Source organism: Vipera ursinii (genome assembly GCF_947247035.1).
Source record: "Vipera ursinii genome assembly, chromosome: 1".
Classification (NCBI taxonomy): Eukaryota; Metazoa; Chordata; class Lepidosauria; order Squamata; family Viperidae; genus Vipera; species Vipera ursinii.
The window spans coordinates 165,780,679-165,800,363 of NC_139512.1; the positions used below are offsets into that span (position 1 = coordinate 165,780,679).

The following is a 19,685-nucleotide window of genomic DNA, read 5'->3' on the forward strand; positions in this document are numbered from 1 at the left end:
ACCTAGCAGTTCGAAAGCATGTAAAAAATGCAAGTAGAAAAATAGGGACCACTACGGTGGGAAGGTAACAGCGTTCCGTGCGCCTTTGGCGTTTAGTCATGCCGGCCACATGACCACGGAGACGTCCTCGGACATGCGCTGGCTCTTCGGCTTTGAAATGGAGATGAGCACCGGCCCCTAGAGTTGGAAACCACTAGCACGCATGTGTGGGGGAACCTTTACCTTTACCTTTTTACTAGATAAACAAAGGTGGACTTCTGAATTCCGATGGATGATCACAAATATTCAGAAAGGCCTAGAGCAGGGACCCTTGTCCTTCACTGAAAAAGTGTGATGGGAAGTATAATGTTGAAGCCAATGTATCACTGATGCTTAGTGAATTCAGAAATGATAACAGACCTTTATGATCAAGAGCATCAGATGTTGCAGATAAATCCAACAGAACTAATCATGATGATCAATAATTTGCCTGAACCACCAGCAAATTGTTGAGAGCCGGAACTAATGCTGACTCAAGTAGAAGCATCCACATGAAATCTTGATCAAAATGAGTCAATATAATTATTCGCTGACAAAGAAGGAAACTTGGCTGAAAACAACTTGTCCAGTGATCTTGGACAAAGATAAAAGAGAAGACACTCAGTAATAATTAGAACAAAATGAAGCATCCAAAGTACTTTTTTAAGGAGGTGAAGATAAACATGTTTTAAAGAATATGATGCCAAAGGATAATTAGCCAACCTATTCAAGAACGTCAGAATAAATGTTCATAATGGTTACACAGAGGAAAAGGGGGAAAGGCCCTGAGACATACATTGCATAATGAGCTTCAGAGACTGTTTAACTACCACTTATTTAGTAATTAGTACAAATCCTTAGTCCAAATTAAATTGAGGGTGCTACCATAAAAATGTTTTGGGATTTGTGAATTGGGGAGTGTTTCTAACCATCTTAGGACAGAGAAAATTTGCAAGGTATAAATATCCTTACCAAGACCCTTGATATCTTTATGTCATTCAACCCTCACTTGTTAGCCAAATGAGACTATTCAGGTTCTGTCCCACTGGATGGATTTAAATGGGGATGAGCTGTCTCCCAGTCAATCCTACTAAGACCATGTCAGTATTTGAACATCCAGATCTCGAGATATTTCATCTTCCCCTTCAAAGTTGGTATGCAATCCAGGGGTCTTCCTGGACTCACACAGTATGCTTGAAGACCAAGTATCACCGATGGTTAGCAAGGCCTTTGCACAACTAATGACCTGTTGCAGCAGTAACAGCCTTTCCTAGATCAAGAAAGACCTTCTTCTTGGGGGCCCTTTCAGTCAGTCAGTCAGTCATGTCCTACTCACCCTGAAGCTTGATTCCCCCCCCCCCCCGATGCTCTACATGGGGTTGCCCTTGAAGGCCACTCATAAACTTCAGTTGGGCAGAATGCAATGACTAGGGCAATGATGAATATGTTTAGCTTCTAATGATTGGAACTACCCATAAATTAGATTTTTGTCTTTCTTGGAAAATATAGGTGACCAAAGAGGGCAAGACAGCTTGGATCCAGGAGGCAGGCAGTGTGTTTGAAAGTGAGGAAGCAATGTCACAGGCCATTAATGTGTCCTTTACTTGAAAAGGCCATTCTGTATATCTTAGCTAACCATCAACCAAATCTCCAAACTGCCACTTACAAATAAGATTATTGAGAAAGTGTTGCTGTCCCATTGAGGATAATGGATGAAATGAATTATATGTCAAATTATTTTTTGGAAATATTCTAAAAGTCTCATTAAAGTCTTTCTGAGGGCCAAAGATGATGCACTGTATAGTACACCTTATATGTTTGATAACCAGCACATGGCAATCATTCTTCCTTGGCCCAACAGAATGGAAACTTTAGGAAGAATTTATATATATATATAATTGAACTGGCATTGTTAAAGCTAGAGTTGGCTGGTTTCAGGGTTCTTATTTCTCAATAATAATAATAAAAATAATAGCAGCCATTCTCAGGGAGTGCCCATAAGAATTTTGTAGAATTTTGTACAAGTCTTTACTTCAACAATCAAACATCCAGCATTTTTTTAGGTAAAGCTAAAAGGTAAAGGTTCCCCCGCACATGCGTGCTATTCGTTTCCGACTCTAGGGGCCGGTGCTCATCTCCGTTTCAAAGCCAAAGAGCCAGCGCTTGTCCGAGGACATCTCCATGGTCATGTGGCCAGCATGACTAGATGCCAAAGGCACACGGAACACTGTTACCTTCCCACCGTAGTGGTCCCTATTTTTCTACTTGCATTTTTACGTGCTTTCGAACTGCTAGGTTGGCAGAAGCTGGGACGAGTAACAGGCACTCACTCTGTTACGTGGCACTCAGGATTTGACCCACCAAACTGCTGACCTTCTAATCGACAAGCTCATATGTGGTTGATTTGCAAGAGGCACAAATAGTATTTTATGTTTATTTCTGGATTATTTTGTTTCTATTGGTGTTGTAATATTTGATACACTTTACAGGTAATTTAAAACACACACTTAATTAGGACCTTGATGCACATATGCAGGAATGTTGACAGGATGAAACTTAATGAACAGTCCAATGTATTATGACAAATTAATTTCACTATTTCATTACGTTATTCAGTATGAAAGGAAAATTTTGCTCCTGAACAGTAGCAGAATTTCAGTGAGATGCAACTCAAACTAAACATGCTTTTGAAACATAATAGTTATAAAAAAGATTGATTATGCACCATCAGGTCAGTGTCAACTCTCAGCAACCAAATAGATTGCCTCTTTGAAGATCTGTCTGCAGATTGGTCCATCATATTTTCCAACAGTGCATCCATAGCTCCTGTAATTGACCCCATCTAACTTGCTACTGGTCAAATCTTTTCTTCTCCTTCCTTCCATTTTTCCTAGTATCACAGCCTTCTCTAGAGAGCTGGGTCTTCACATAATGTCACTGAATTATTAGAACATTGGCATTTGTGTCCTAAATAGAAACATAATAAAAAAATAGCTATAGAAAATTGCTGGTTTTGAACTATGCTTGAACCTTACATTTACCTACTGTTTTCTAACAGCAAATGGAGATAAGTAAGGCTATGGAAGCCTGCAGTACATCCAGACCTGTTCTCCCACATACTACTGTATATAGGCATACATTTAGCCCTCTGTTAACTATAGTAATTGGGACTGTGATTTCCATTGCTAAGCATTGTGGTCATAAGGCAAATCACATGACCTGTGGAACAGTTTCTAACAAGAGTTAGAAACTTTCTAGAGTTGGGATTAGCTTGTAATTTTAAGACTGCCAGATCTGGGTTGCAAAGATTCAGATGACCTTTCAATATATATAAAAAGAAGCCTACTGACATAGAATTGTGATGTGGAATTTTGCAACTCAGCTCTAGTAGACCTATGAAACTACAACTATTTTTTTTCTTTATAAAATTGCAGCACAGCTGGTAAATTTGGAAGAGTGGATACATCCACGAACTTATGAGTGAAAAAAGGGGTGTGGGAAAAAAAAGGCATAGACTGTCAGAGGCAGAATCTGCTGCTGTTGGTGGCATCAAACATAGGAATAAATCTGGATTTTGAAACAATTCTGAATGGCTAATGCTAACCTTAAGGCTTAATGGAGATTTGCCTGAGTGGCATGCCTGCCTGCTAGATATCTTTACTACTTTTATTCTTTGCTATGAATAATGCACAGTTTATTGGTTCTTTTTTGAGTGCTCTTACATTTTCTTTTGTGCTTTCTCTTAAAAGCTACACTCATTAGACAAATGCAAAAGTTGTCATGTATTTCATGATAATTCCTAGTAATGCTATTGAGATTTTAAGAATGTCATTAATGAAAATAGTATACACTGTTTTTGTCTGACACTGTTGGCAGATTATCAAATGCAGAAGTGCATACTGTACGCACACACACACACACACACACACACACAAACACACACACATATATATATGTACATATATATATATATATGTACATATATATGTATATATATATGTATATATATATGTATGTATGTATGTATGTATGTATGTATGTATGTATGTATGTATATATGTTTTCTGAGGTTTTTGCGGGTGTTTGTATGTGGATCTTTGGTCATTCGGGTTTTTCCCCGCGTAGAATTGAAGGTGTAGGAGCAACGTTTATGTGTGTGTGTGTGTGTGTGTGTGTGTGTGTGTGTGTGTGTGTGTTGAATCATGGTACATTTTCTTGTTTACAATTAATAATATAGGTGGGCTACATGTGTTACTCCTATTGTTTTTTATGATAATGATAAAAATGTGCACACTTTCTAAAAATTACTCTTTGACATTTATTTTACACAGATAAGGAAGAAGAAAGCAGCATTGCCTCTTATTTTACCTGATTTTGTTATTATAGGATTCAGGGGAATTATTTTGAGTAACCATGTAGTTTATGGAATATTAGAATCATTTCCTTCTCTTTTGTTCAATAGACTCTCTTTCTTTCTCTCCACATCCACCCACCCACGTATATATTGTTGTTCAATCAGCAGTTGTACATTTCACAGTAGCTTTTATATGACAAATGACAAATGGCAAATGAAAAGGTAAAATATAGAACAGAATGAGCAAATTGCCAAATCAGTGCTCTAATCCCTCAAGTAAGCCAATCTTGCTGAAGTCCTTATAAGAAAGAATAGGTCCATGCATGGAAAAAGAAATGAAAAATGAACATTCAAATTAACAAAAAAGCAGAGGGTTATGGGATCAAATAGCTAACAGATGATGGGGAGTTTAAGAACAGAATTTACCAATTTATTTTTTTAACTATAAAAGGCCATTGATTGTATAGGTTGTGCCTAATACATTAAGCCAAAAAAAAACCTGTTTATACTTCTGAGAAACCATTATAATGAACAAAGCTACTGTATGAACTGTGCCTGAAGAAACAAAGTGATTAGCATGTAGAAGTGAATGGACAAAGACACATATTGGTCTCATATCCCTTTAGCTGGTGCAACAGATGAATAATAAGAAATAGCAGAATTTCAAGTGATGATTTGTAGAATCAAAATAGGAATATTGACATCTAAGTTTGTAGATGTTGTTATTTCATTAGCCAATAGATTAAGAGAACTGAGAGGATTTATAATGAAATTGAAAAATGAAAATGTGGATTATCTGTTAAATATTTTAAAGGACAAAAATAATGTTAATTAACATGTGTATTGACCTTACAGTTGGCTGTAAAGAAGTGAAGTTGTTTTCTAGGGTTCAGATGATTAGTGCGCTGGAGGGGGAAAAGAAGTATTCTCATGAAAAGGATTATACTAAGGATATGCCTATGATAACAAACATCAAAATTGTCAAAACAATGTTTTTTTCTAATGTTAATGTTCAGCTTTAAAAGCTAGACATTTGAGAAAGAGCAAGATAAAGAAGGCAGGTGCCTTCAAATTATGGAGGATGTTACTAAGTGTGTCATGGAATATAAGATAAACCAATTAACCAGTCCCAAAACAAAGACTAAATACTTCCTTGAAGCAGTTGATCAGCAAACAAATGTCACATGTTTAAGACATGTATGACCAGGTGATAGATTGAAAAAAAAATGAGAAGGCTTGGTAAGGTAAGATGTATAACATTGTATGCAAACATGTTGATGTTTGTTATCATAGGCATATCCTTAGTATAATCCTTTTCATGAGATGTATAACATTGTATGCAAACATTAGGATGTGGATAGTTTTGTGTTATAAAAAAAAGAGCCTTGGTGGAGCAGTGGGCTAATGCCTCCTTAAGTAACACCAGCTGCCTGCAATTAGTGCAGGTTCGAGTCCCACCAGGCTCAAGGTTGACTCAGCCTTCCATCCTTCCGAGGTAGGTAAAATGAGGACCCAGATTGTTGGGGGCAATTAAGCTGACTTTGTAATAATGCCGCTGGGGGGGGGGGGCGAAAGCCCTAATAAGCAGGCATATACATAGAATGAAGGCTACTGCTAAGCACATTTGATTTGTGCTTTAGATTGTAAGCCGCCCTGAGTCTTTGGAGAAGGGCAGGATATAAATGGGATTTAAAAAAAAAGGTTGTGGAGGTAGGGAAAAAAAGGAAAGTTTTGTTGTGGTCAGAGGATTCACAGAGCTATGGATGATTGCTGGAGACAAGCCAAGCTGAAATGATTTTCCTTGTAGTTGCTGGGAGGTGAGCTTGATTTGATACCACCTCCAGTAGGAACTATCAAATATGATATGGCATGAGATAAAGAACAAGCATGTTTCCAATCCTTTCCTTGATATTGAAGGTCCAACAGTTGAGTATTTGTCTCTTATTCCTGTCAACTGCAGCAAAGTCATTGAGCCTATGACAGGAAGATTTTTGAATCTCGAAATGAATAATTATTCAATCCTAGCCTCGATTGCTGTATTTCTTTTCTCATATTCAGCAGTAAAACATTGTTGTTTGCAACAAAATTAAATGAATATTTTAATCTCCTTATGTGTTCTGCTAAGACATATTTATTCAGTGAAAGCTTTGACTGTGAATGTATGTCTATGTGTCTCTGTGCGTTTATCTCCTGGAAATTAACATTAATGTAGCCTTAGGCAAAATAAATATTCATTTTATTTATTTACATTTTCATAAGTTTAAAAAATATTTTTAAGGCTTGTGTCTCCTAAAAAGTCTAAAGTTATCTGTCAATTGGAGTGCAAATTGAAGAGGGCAAAAAGATCCTTCTCACTGCTGATAAAATGAGTATGTGCAAGTATGTGCATTAATTTATAAAGCACAAAGTAGAGTCTCTACTTTGCAGTATCAAAATAACATTTGTTCTCGCCATTGTTTCTCCATAGGATTATGCTGAAAAGGAGAATACGATAGCCAAGGCTTTGGAAGACCTTAAAGCTAACTTTTATTGTGAACTTTGTGACAAACAGTATTACAAGCATCAAGAATTTGACAATCACATCAACTCCTACGACCATGCACATAAGCAGGTGAGCAATGCATATATATTTACTGCTAATAACACACAAATAGTAAAGATGTGTTTTACATTAAGAGTGCATTTTTTTGTCCATTTTTTTATTATTATTTTTTGGGGGGGGTTAATAGTTGGATGAAGTTTAGAGACAACTATTTGATACTTTGGTAATAAAAATATTCATATCAGGGTCATTAAAATTCTCCTGTTAATAAAAGGAATTTCTTGATATTTTTTTCTCCTTCTTCCATTCAGTTCTCCACTAGCTCTTTAACATTAATTTGCATAGCAAAAAACTTGTACCTTCTTCTTCTGAAATCCTATTCCTACAATACATTTAATCCATCCAGCAAATTGCCCATTCTGCAACCTGCAGAAAAGTGAAGAAACCTGGGAATAGATGTTTTCCTCTTGCTTCCTTCTTTCACAAAGGAATTTTCTTGGTAAAAAAATGGATTATGATGACCAGATTTCCCCCATCCCCTCCCCACAATTGTAGAAGGGTACCACAGGAAGGACTGGAAGAAAACTTTAGGGATGCACACTGGAGGAAAACAGAAAGACACCTCCACCACATTGTTTATGTATGCAGGTGCTAGCCAGTGGTGGGATTCTCTGTGTGGATGCCACTTCTGGAAGTCCATTCTGGACCTGGGCAACAAAAATTTAGCTAGCAGTTCTGTTGAAGTGGTGCGAACTGGTTGAATCTCACCACTGGTGCTAGCTTATATTCCATTAAGCAGTAAGGCATAATTAGTTTAGTGGGCTGTACTTATCACGCTGTAGAAAAATGGTCTGATGGTTTATACACTTGTTGTAGAGGATTTACTGCCATATGGTTTTCTGTATGTTTACTAGAGGAAAAAGTCCTTTTGAACTAACTTTGTATTTGTTTCATCAGCTTGGGCATCTTTGAGAAAGTAAAGTCCAATGTTAAAGGGGAGTTAAAGCACATTATGAATTTGGTTAATTTTATAATGGATAATTTTAGTTAGAATATGATTATTATATTTATGACCCTGTATTCAGCTCTGGGAAGTGGAGGGGAGGGGGGATTGGGGTGGGTGGTTTTTGGGGATGTTTTGTAAAATTTTTTTTTGTAAAACTCTTTAATAAAAAAAAGAGAAAGTAAAGTCCACACACATAAAGGAAGTTTAGTTTGGGAATGGCCACTGTAACATTTACCTCTGAACTGAAATGTATAGAAGATTTTCTGATGAGGAATTATAACAGGTCAGTTATCCCTGAAGGAGTGGGAATGGAATTATGGCAGAGATCGAAGACCCAGCAGTGAATCCTTCCTTTATCTGGAACAGTCTTTCTGGATAAAGGAAAGATTGTGAGATCACCCATTTGAATTCCAGACAGCTACTCTTTGTGGGTAGATTGCAGGAATTGAGATTTTTGTGCTGGGCTTTTGAGTTCAGTGACTTGGAATTGAGAGATTTCAGTCAAACTCACAGCCTCTGTAGTGGGAGGGTGCCTTAACTTTTATGAGTCTCAATGGATTTCAAATTAAGACTTATACAGTAAAAATAATAATATTTTGAGTTTATTGAACTCCATTATGTTTGTATAGAAAAGGATTATCAAAAACAGCTGTTTCTTGAAGATGCAAGTATAATGCTTTAAAACTTGATTCTGCAGTGTCTTATATTTACCATGCTTTGGGAGAAAGTAGGAGATTATATCAATATGTGCAACAAAAGCTAAAATTTCAGAACATATTTTTTAAAAAATTATATACAGATAGTCCTTGACTCACAACAGTTTGTTTAGTGGTCATTCAAAGTTATAACAGCATTGAAAAAAGCGACATATGATGTTTTTTCACACTTACAATCCTTGCGGCATCCCCATGATCATGTGATCCAAGTTCAAATGCTTGGCAACTGGCTCATATTTATGATGGTTGCAGTGTCCTGGGATCGTGTGATTACCTTTTGCGACCTTCTGACAAGCAAAGTCAGTGGGGAAGTCATATTCACTTAACAACCATGTTACTTAACAACTACAGTGATTCACTTAACAATTATAGCAAGAAAAGTGGTAAAAAGGGGCAAATCTCACTTAACAAATGTCTCACAGCAACAGAAATTATGGGCTTAATTGTGGATGTAAGTCGAGGACTACCTATGTTAACTACGTGGAATTTGACAATCAGAGGGCAGAAATGTCCTCCGTAGCCTTACTATGGCTAAAAGATTGATATTGCAACATTGGAAAGATAAACGTAAGGCTCAATTTATTCAGTTGTTTGGAGACCTAATTGCACTTGCCAACTATGAATGAATTGCCTATAAACTTAAATTTTGCATAGATAAATATAATTAAATAAACAAAATTTATTGAGGATTATAGAGGGACAGAAACAGATTATGAACAGACCTATAACAATAAGGGAATTCTCTGAAAATATATAGAAGATTAAACCAGGAAAGGTTCCTGGATTATCATGTTCTTATTATAAAATGTTTGAGGATGAACTTTTACAACCTTTACAAAACACAATGGACTCTGTTCTACAGGGAGGAAAGATGCAAGAGAGTTGGAAAGAGGTCAACATAGCACTAATAACTAAAGAGGGACAAAACTTTAACCAGAAACTATAGGCTGATTTCATTATTGAATAATGACTACAAGTTGTTTACAATGATTCTAGCTGATAGACTGAAAATAATTTTGCAAGAATTTATTCATAAGGATCATTGTGGGTTTTTACCTAAAGGACAGTTAAAGGACAATGTTTGAAATGTGTTGGACCTTTTGAAATATTTGGAGCAACATAATGAAAAACAAGCTGCATTGATTTTCTTAGATGCAGAGAAGGCCTTTGACAATTTGAACTGGGCTTTCTTGTTCAATGTTTTGGAAGATATGATCTTTGAAGAGAACGATAAAATAGGTAAGATTGATTTATGCTTCACAGGAAGCACATATAATTGTTACTGGAGATCTAATAAAGCCTTGTGAGATACAAAAAGGAATAAGATATGGATGCCCACTGACTCCTGACAGGATTGTGGTAATAAAGTTTTTTTTTAAAAAAAAACCTGATAAGTTACAGGCCTTTGTAGATGACTTTTTATTGAATATGAAAGATCATTTAAAGGGGATTGAAATAATTAATGGAAAAACTAAGAGTTTGATGGATTAACAGATTTTATGACCAGTAAACAGAAGAGGAAAATGTTAACAAAAAAAATAAAATAGTACATCAAACAGAATTGATGGACAACTGATGTACCATTTGAAACTGATGTACCATTTAAACAATGGCGGAAGGTTATATTTATTTGGCGAGAGAGAAAAACACAAGTAAAATGTAAGGTGTTACAAGACACAAAGGAAGGACAAGAATTTGGTATACCTGTTTTGAAATTGTATTTTGGAGCTTTAGTTGGGATGAAAGAGTGGGTGCTGCTGAGAAATAAAAGGGTCTTGAAGTTAGAAGGACACAGTATAAAATGTGGGTGGTATTGTGGTATGATACAGTGAAGATTAATGTAGATTTTAAAAATAATTATGCTAGATGTGCCATATTGAGAACATGGCATAGATTTATATTCATATTCATATGGAATAGGAAATAGTTACAAACCCAGATATCATCACAAGAAGCATTTTTAGACGCAAAATAATAAACACAAATTAGTGACTTATTGCAAGATCCCCTAGACATTTGTCAAGGGGAATGCAAAATAAAATCAAAAGAAGAATTGATGGCAAAGAGATATATAGTGGTAGCTCAGTACTTATCCTTAATTGGTTCCAGGAGGCATGATGAGTACCAAAAATATGAGAACAAAACAATTTTTCCTCATAAGGAATAATGTAGTGTGCCACAAGGCAGCCGACACTGACAAATTCTAGCTTGTGCATTGAGTACCAAACAAATGATTAGCACCAGGACAAAATTTTTGCATCAAAATGTGTTGAGTACTAAAATTGATGAGTTTCAAAGCAATTGACTACCAACTACCACTGTAGCTGGTGGTAGTTCTCTTATTTTACAATTATTATAAAGGTTTAGAAGATGAAGAACATATAGTTCTGAACATTATAAGACTGAGTTTGAAGTAGAAATTTGTACAAATTATAAACATTAATTGCTAAAATATATAATTTTTATTGAAACTTGAATTAATAGAACAAGTAAAAAATAAGATAAAATGGACTAAAATTGTTGGTTATAACATTCAGATGCTATAGTGCAGGGGTGTCAAACTCACAATGTCACGTGATGTGTTATGACAAATCACAACTTTTTTTCCATTGCTGGCAATGGGGTAGGCGCAGTTTCGGCATGCTGCAGGCTGGCAGTTTGGTATAGTGGGGAAAATATGTAGCTGAAAGGACTGAAATTTACATTGCTATAATCTTAAAGAGAATTGTTATAAAATGATGTGCTATTGGTGCATGTCACCAAATACATTGCCTAAAATGTATAAAGGCACTTCAAATTTATGTTGGAAATCTGAACAACAAAAAGGGACATTTTATCATTTTTGGCGGACTTGTGAAAAAGCTAGAAAATTTTGGATTCAAATGCATATACTGAGTCAGAGTATTTTAAAGATGAAGAGGTTTGACCTTATTCACAATGGAAGACTGGTTAGTAAAGGGAGTAGAACTTCCTCAAAATGGCCAAAATTATTTCTTTGCTCAGAGAAAAGACAATATCTATGTTTATGGCTGACTGGAAACTCCTTATGGAATTTTGCATAAAGCAGATTTTTTTATGGTTTTGAGGATTAGACAGATTAGATAGATTATAGAAGGAAGAGAATTGAGATGTAATCTTAGAATAAGATGTAAATTTATAATCGTAATTCTTGTAAAGAGGATCGGAAGCTACTTTGTATCATTTATTCTTTCATTTCTATTTTCTTCTATTCCCCCCCTTACTTGCACTTTTAGATTTCTTTATGATTTCTTTCTGTTTCTTCTTCTTACTTTATATTATCTAGTATTAGTTTTTATCTACCTTTTAAAACATTTTAATAAAATTACTGTATATAAAAATGAAGTGAATAGTTTACACTTTAAAAAAACACAAAAAAGATAGTTCCTTTTAGAAGAGCTACATATGTTTGCTTACATGCACACGCACACACAAACCTACACAAATAGGTGTTCGAAATGTTTTTAATCTAGAGTTTAAACTCATATATTGGGAAGTAATCTCCACTGAATTCCATGGAGCCTATTTCAGCATAAATGAAAAGACAAAAAGAGTGCCTGAGAATAAGGTTTGACACATTCTGCATCATTCACTGACTAAAATTAAAGTTTACAACAGTGACCTTTTCAAACAAAAATTGGAGAAGTCAAAGGTCAAGAAGTCAGGAAAGTTCCCACATGTACTTACTGTTCAGCTGCAGCCTCACTGACAGCTGCCATTTTGCATTCTACAAAACCTTGAGAATGGTGGCAAGCCCATTTGGGGATGCCTCCTGAGAAGAGGACCATTGCCAAAGGTGATCCCCATATCCTCTCTTAGCCAAGCCTTTGGAACTGCAATGTGCCATACTACCCGTGCCGTCCTTCAGCAATGCATTGGGGGAGGGAACACTGAGAAGCAAAAGGACCATTTTCATGACCAGAAAAGGAAAGAAAAAAAGAGAAATGCTGCCATCAGTGAGCAGTGGTGGTGCAGTGGTTAGAATGCATCATTGCAGGTTAACCCTGCTGCCTGCCAGCAGCTCGATGTTGACTAACTCGAGGTTGATTCAGCCCTCCATCCTTCCAAGGTTGGTAAAATGAGGATGCAGATTATTGGACACAATACGCTGATTCTGTAAACCACTTAGAAAGGGTTGTAAAGCACTATGCAGCGGTATATAAATCTAAATGCTATTACTATTGGATGATAAGTAATATCCATTGATTGATTGATTGATTTTAAAAGGGGAACATTTAATATAAACAGATCTTCCCCAAGCTGCCTCTCTGCTGATTGAGAACAGAGAGGAAGAATGCATTTTATAGGGAGCACTTTCACCCAGTCCTATTTAATTTGTCTGATGGATTTCCACCTCCAGTGAAGGCTTCCTGATTTTTTTTCCTTCTCATTTTTTTTCTCTCTGAAACATTTCATGAGGCCAAAGGATTTTTTCTGTCATTCGGCCTGTTAGCTAAAGTAAACAGTAATCTCTTAGCACATAAATTAGCCTCGCAGCCTTTAAGTGGTCTGTGATTATGATTCATACAGAAGTATGGGGAATGGAGCATCTCATTGGAGACAAGCAAACAGGATATTTAAGGAGGATAAATTATTTTACTTTGTTTTGCTTGTTAGCGTACCGTGTAAATATTTGACAAAATAAAGTTGTTGCAAGGAATATACAGATGTATTCCTTTTTATTCTCTTTTGGTTGAGAGGACTGTGAATTTTGACTGGGGACACTGCTAATCTTATTTTAAATATTAGGAAATTTAAATTTAGTGCTGCAATTGAGAATCCAGCACAAAGGGTTTACTCTTCTTTTACTACTAGGAGATTTGGCATCATTTTCATGTATGAGGAGTGACCAAAAAAAACCAAAAACCTAGGGTTGGTATTTATCTAGAATGGATTCCATGATATACTTACTACCCATTGCATCCCAGACCCAGTTTACGATGTTGGTGCTGAGCTTTGAAACTCTACACAGAGTCAGAAGAATGCCTTATTATGAACTTTCTCAGTTACTTAACTGCTTAAGAGAGGACCCTGATACTAGAATCTTGGTTATTTGTTATATAAGAACCATCCTTCATCTGTTTGGTCCTCAGGATTGAGCATGGAATTTGCTCCTCCCTTCAGGAAACTGCATAAAGCCCCTTCTATCTCAGCACACTGTCTATGCAAAATAGCAAAAAAAAAGTGTCTTTTTTGCAAGGTTTTAATTGTTAGAGTTATTTTATATAGCTTAATTTTATTCTTGTTTCATTTTTACATAGAAATACTACTACTACTACTACTACTACTACTACTACTACTCTCAAGTAGGAAGTTCATCCTTTCTCTCCCTTTAGGATAGGACTGCAAATAAGTAGCTGTTTCTGGTTACAGTTTTTTCCCTATTATGGGGATGTTAGTTTTTACCAGTTAATTGGATCCATGTTGCTATTATTCACTTTTTCTAGACAGCATCTCATTATTTCAGGCAATTAACTAGAAAAAAATAGTTGGTGGAAATTGCCTCTTTTTCATGGGAACAGCTTTTTTTTACTTTATATGGATGAAAATAGGTTGAAATTAAAACCACATTGGGTATTCTCCAAGCAAGACTTGAGAACGGCTGGCTCCATCAATGTGGAGTGCGCCAAACCTTTTGCACAAGTTTGCAAATCAGGCTATTTGTATTTTTTTCTGGCTACGTGCTCAACGAGGCAGGTAACATTACTCCATTTGGGATTATATCAAATTCATACCTGGCTTTTGTTTTCTGAGAATTATTTTGCTTTGAAAAATCATGGTAATGAAAAAACCATGGTTAGCTAGAAATCGATAGAAAAAAGTAGTAGAAACAGTCTTGATAAAAGTGACACTTTTATAGCTAAGAACATACAATGCTTTTATGGCCTTACCTTTCTCTAGTTTATTCAATAGTCTAAATACATTTATGGTTAATCTTGCTTAGAAATAAAACTTTACATTAAACAGTAATAGCTTTTATATTGCCTTTCTGTATAATTTTAACTAATATTTGTTATGTGGCTGAGGCAACAATATTCACTACCTAATCAAAGTAATTCTAGAATGCAATATCTACAAATTTGGCACAATGCCTGATATATTTTATCATACATTATATATAGCACATGCTGATCAGAAACTGAATGAAATGGGGGAGGGGGATCATTAACACTGCCATTCATTGGGCATTTAATATGAAAACATCCATCCATAAATGGCTTGGGTCCGGATTATCTAAGGGAACACCTGCTGCAGGGAGGGCCTTCTCAGGATACCGCCGGTTAAGGAATGCCGGCGGGTTATTCCCAGGGGAAGAGCGTTCTCTGTGGGTGCGCCTGCCCTATGGAAACAACTTCCCACAGAACTCAGGACTGCCCCCAACCTTCGTTCATTTCGCTGGGACCTTAAAACTTGGCTCTTCGAGCTGTCTGGCCCAGACTGATTTTAATTGGGTTTTAGTTTTAAATTTTGGGGACTTGAATTAATTAATTGTTTTAACTGATTTTAATTTTTGTATGTTATGCTTTTAATTTTCCCTGTAAACTGCCCTGAGTCCTATGGGAATAGGGCGGTATATAAATTTAATAAAATAAAATAAATGAATTATTAAATATGCATAAAATTGTTTGGTTATTTTTAGCTCTGTTAATACAGATCCGATGTAGCCCACAAATTCTTTCCATTTGCATTTCACTGTATCCTGATGGAATCTGCATTTCCAAAATCTACAGGAGTGCTGGATTGATGAATGGGTACTTCAAGTTCACAATTTTTAACAGAAATATCAATCTGATTCCAAAAAAAGTAAAAATAAATGCAAAGGACTGAGGGTTTTTTTTTCCCCTTCCATTCAATCATGTCTGGTTCTCAGAGACTGCCTGCACAAGTCCTTGCAGTTTTCTCGGTAAGGTTTTTCAAATGTGGTTAGCAATACTTCTCTGCTAGGGCTAAGAGAAAGTGATTGGTCCAAGTCACCCAGCTGGCTTCACGCCGAAGGCATGACTAGAACTCACAATCTCCCAAATTCTAGCCTGATCCTTAAACATCACACCAAACTGGTTCTCTAAAGAAGTAAAAAGTATGAATTACAAAGGAGAAGTTGTGGGTTGTTTCTTCAGTGAAAGCTTTTAAAAAGAGAGTGAATACCCACTTGAATGGAATGGTAAAGGATCTCCTGCTTGGCCAAGGGTGGGGTTGGACTGGAAGACCTCCAAGGTCCCTTCCAATTCTGTCATTCTGTTCTGAGAAATGTGCACGTGAGAAGAAATGCAGAAAAAAAAAAATTACAATGCCAGACTTTATAAAATATCAAACTCTATTTCTACAGTTGTGTGATACGATGTCTAATACAGATTTACCCCATGATAATTTCATGAAGCTTTCTCTATTATTACAGCCATTATCATTATTGCATATACATGCTTTTGTGACAAAGCCTCAAATGTATTTGTCTACAATTATGATATCCTCTGTCATGTTGATGGAAGGCTTAAAAAAAGAGACCGTAGCCTGGAAGGCATCATTGCTTGAATGTTCTTAATTTGGCAGAGAAGGCTGAAATTGAATCTATTTGTGGTTCAATTTTAAATGTGCAGTCAAATGGGCAATTAAATGTGGATCTTTTGTTTATTTTACATGTCCCCTTATTCCAGTTACGATGATGATGATGATTGAAATGCAAGACTTTACATTTATTTCTAATGAACTCAGTTTGTATCGGGAGGTGTTCCTCCATTCCTTCCTCCCCTCAGGTCAATGCCAGAAAGTAGATTGAATTTCCTAGGAATTTTAATCTAGATCTCTGATATCCTAGTCCAATACTTTAATCTCTTCACTCTCTGGATTCTAAGTTATGAATAAGGAACCAGCTGTTTGTAGTGCCATGCTGCCACCCTGTGCCATCCCATCCCATCCCATCCCATCTCACCTCATCTCATCTCATCTCATCTCACCTCACCTTATCACATCCCATCCCATCCCATCCCATCCATCCCATCCCACCCTACCCCATCCCATCCCATCCCATCCCATCCCATCCCATCCCATCCCATCCATCCCATCCCACCCTACCCCATCCCATCCCATCCCATCCCATCCCATCTCATCCCATCCCATCCCATCCCATCCCATCCCATCCCATCCCATCCCATCCCATCCCATCTCATCTCATCTCATCTCATCTCACCTCACCTTATTGCATCCCATCGCATCCCATCGCATCCCATCCCATCCCACCCTACCCCATCCCATCCCATCCCATCCCATCCCATCCCATCCCATCTCATCTTATCAAGCAGTAGTTTATACAGGATCTTGTTCTACAGTTCTTAAGCAATAGTTTATACAGAACATGGTAAAAAAGAATAAAAGCAAGATGAAAATCCCAAAATATAGGTGGAATATACGTAGGTCAGAGTTGAACTGCAGAGTTTTAGTTTAGTTTAGTTTTATTTGATTTCTATACCGCCCTTCTCCCTAGGGACTCAGGGCGGTTCACAGGGCATATATAAATAACAATACAAAAGTTAAAAGGAAATTAAACCAGTGCCCGATTAAAAACAACAATAATAAATACTAAAAATCAATTTAAAAACCCATATTCCCCCATCAGGCCAGACCAGCTAATTCAAATAAGTGGGTCTTCAACCCGCGACGGAAGGATCGGAGGTCTGATGCCATCCGGAGCTCAACCGGCAGTTGGTTCCATAATGCCGGAGCGCCCACAGAGAAGGCCCTCCCTCTGGGGGCCACCAGTCGACATTCCCTGACCGGAGGCACCCTGAGGAGGCCCTCTCTGTGGGCACGTACTGGGCGGAGGGAAGTTGACGCCGGCAGCAGGTGGTCCCCGAGGTAACCCGGACCCATGCCATGTAAGGACTTAAAGATCATGACCAGTCTGTAGTGCTCTCTGGGTTTGGTTGTTTGCTTGCAGAGGTTTCATTATCTAATTAGGTAATGACTAGGTAATTTATATGTTACATAGAAATAAACCATATTTGCACATGATTCAGGAGAGACAATTAAAAACCCAAGAAGGAAACAAAAAGACCAGGACACATCCAACACCCAGTAAGCAGGAATTAACACCAGACGACCAAACAGGCAGAAAACAATACTCTAATCAAGGACCTACCAAGCAGAAAACCACACTTTCACTAACACTGGCAGGGCAAGCTATAAACAGGGAACAAACCTGACAATTACTTGCACTGACAACATTATTTAGATAGGTAATGATACATCTGCAAGCAAATAATCAAGCTCAGAGAGTGTCAACAACTCAAAAATCCAAAAATATTTTGAGCCCACAGCTGACTTTGATGCCACAAAGGTTGGCACTGACTGCTTAATCTCCAAATTTAGGTTCTGATATTCTGTAAGGAAATATAATACTTTTGTGAAGAAACAGTAATCAGTTATATTACCTAATTAATGCTGTCAGATTGAGGCTTCAAAAACAAGGACTTTCAAAATCATATTACTGATATAGGGTTAAAAAAGATTTTATTCTGTTAGTCATTACTATGGGGGGGATGCTCATCTCCATTTCAAGGCCATTGAGCCAGTGCTAATACAGGGACAGATATTATATTTTCTGGAAATGGAAATGGTTGTGGTATCCATTATATTCCATGGAATTTCAGTAAAGGATGTCTTCTTATGGACTCCGTTGGGCCATAGCAGTGGTGCTTTATGTCAAATGATCTACGGTATATCTAGGCACATTGCAGACCAACAATGCTTTTTTTTCCCCTTCCCCACAAGCAGAAACACACAAATATAGTTGGTACAACACATCTTCTTCCAGAATTTCTAAGAAAGTATTTTTCCAGCAGGCACATCTTTCCCAAGTACATGTTTGGGACCGATATGCACAATTTTTCATCTGGAGCAGACATGTCAAACACAAGGCCCGGGGGCCGGATCCGGCCCACGAAGTGGTTTCATGTGGCCCGCGAAGCCATCCTGGAAACAGTGAGGGAACGGCCCCCACTGCCTTGGCTCTGGTCCAGAGACCCTCCTTCTGCCAGAGACCCTCAAATCTGTCCCACTCCTGCCCAGGCCCCCATAGGCACCCTTGATGTGAATGATGTAGAGCTGGCCATGCCCACCCAGTAGGCCATACACACTCTAGCCATGCCCACCCAGTAGGCCATGCTCACCCAGGCCATACCCACCCGGCCCCCTGAGGGCAACCGCAATGCTGATGCGGCCCTCAATGAAATTGAGTTTGACACCCCTGATCTGGAGGCTTCTAGGCTGTTTGTATTCTTGATTAATCATTACAGTATTTCATAGAAATAGATGTTAAAAATAAATCATCATTGATCCTGTTGGGATCCAGTTTGTTGTTGCTCTTGTTTTCACCCAGTGGATTCATGATGAGATAAATGCTAAGCCTTCAAAATCTCAAAGAAAAAAAAATCTATTTAGAAATACAGAGGTAACCAAGGCTCTTGTCCCCATCCCCCACCCCCATGCCCCCCTTTTTGCAAAACACAAAAAAGTCCTTTCATGCTCTCAACAATAGGGAAAGATAGATGTCATTTGGATGGGAACATTGATTTCAATGGACAAGTGCACACAAGTGCAACTATGTTAAAAAATTCCAGCAGCAGTATAAAGACCACTCTGATTCATCTCTGATTCTGACATTATCTTTAACAGAATCTTCGATTCCATTTTTTAGAATCTCTTGTTCTTTTTTAGTGATGATGATGATAACAATACAGGTAGCCCTTGACTTACTGTTCTGTCCCAGCCTACATGAATTTTTGTTATGCTCACAAGGAGAAACCCCTCTTCCAAGAAACAGGCAGGAACCACAAGAAAAAAACAACCCCTTTTATTCTCACAGACCTGAGTCAATCTCCAAGGCAAACAAACACAGTTCACAGAATCTTGATCCTTAACATGAATGGTTGCCTTTGGCAACCAGCACCTCCCACACCTTCCCTTTTATAATTCAGACAAGGTATGGCTTCCTAATGCCTTCTCCTTTGCCTTTGGAGCCACCACATTGCATTCCTC

General features: G+C 37.4%; 1 protein-coding gene across 1 annotated transcript in view; it reads left to right on the forward strand.

The window, feature by feature from the left end:
* Positions 1–19,685, forward strand: part of ZNF804A (zinc finger protein 804A) — a gene marked incomplete at both ends in the record, with an annotated part of 236,828 nt that overhangs the window by 169,986 nt on the left and 47,157 nt on the right. Inside the window, one exon of the mRNA XM_083375961.1 lies at positions 6,840–6,983. Within this exon, the coding sequence (XP_083232087.1) occupies positions 6,840–6,983 (144 nt within the window). The remainder of the gene's footprint in view (positions 1–6,839; positions 6,984–19,685) is intronic.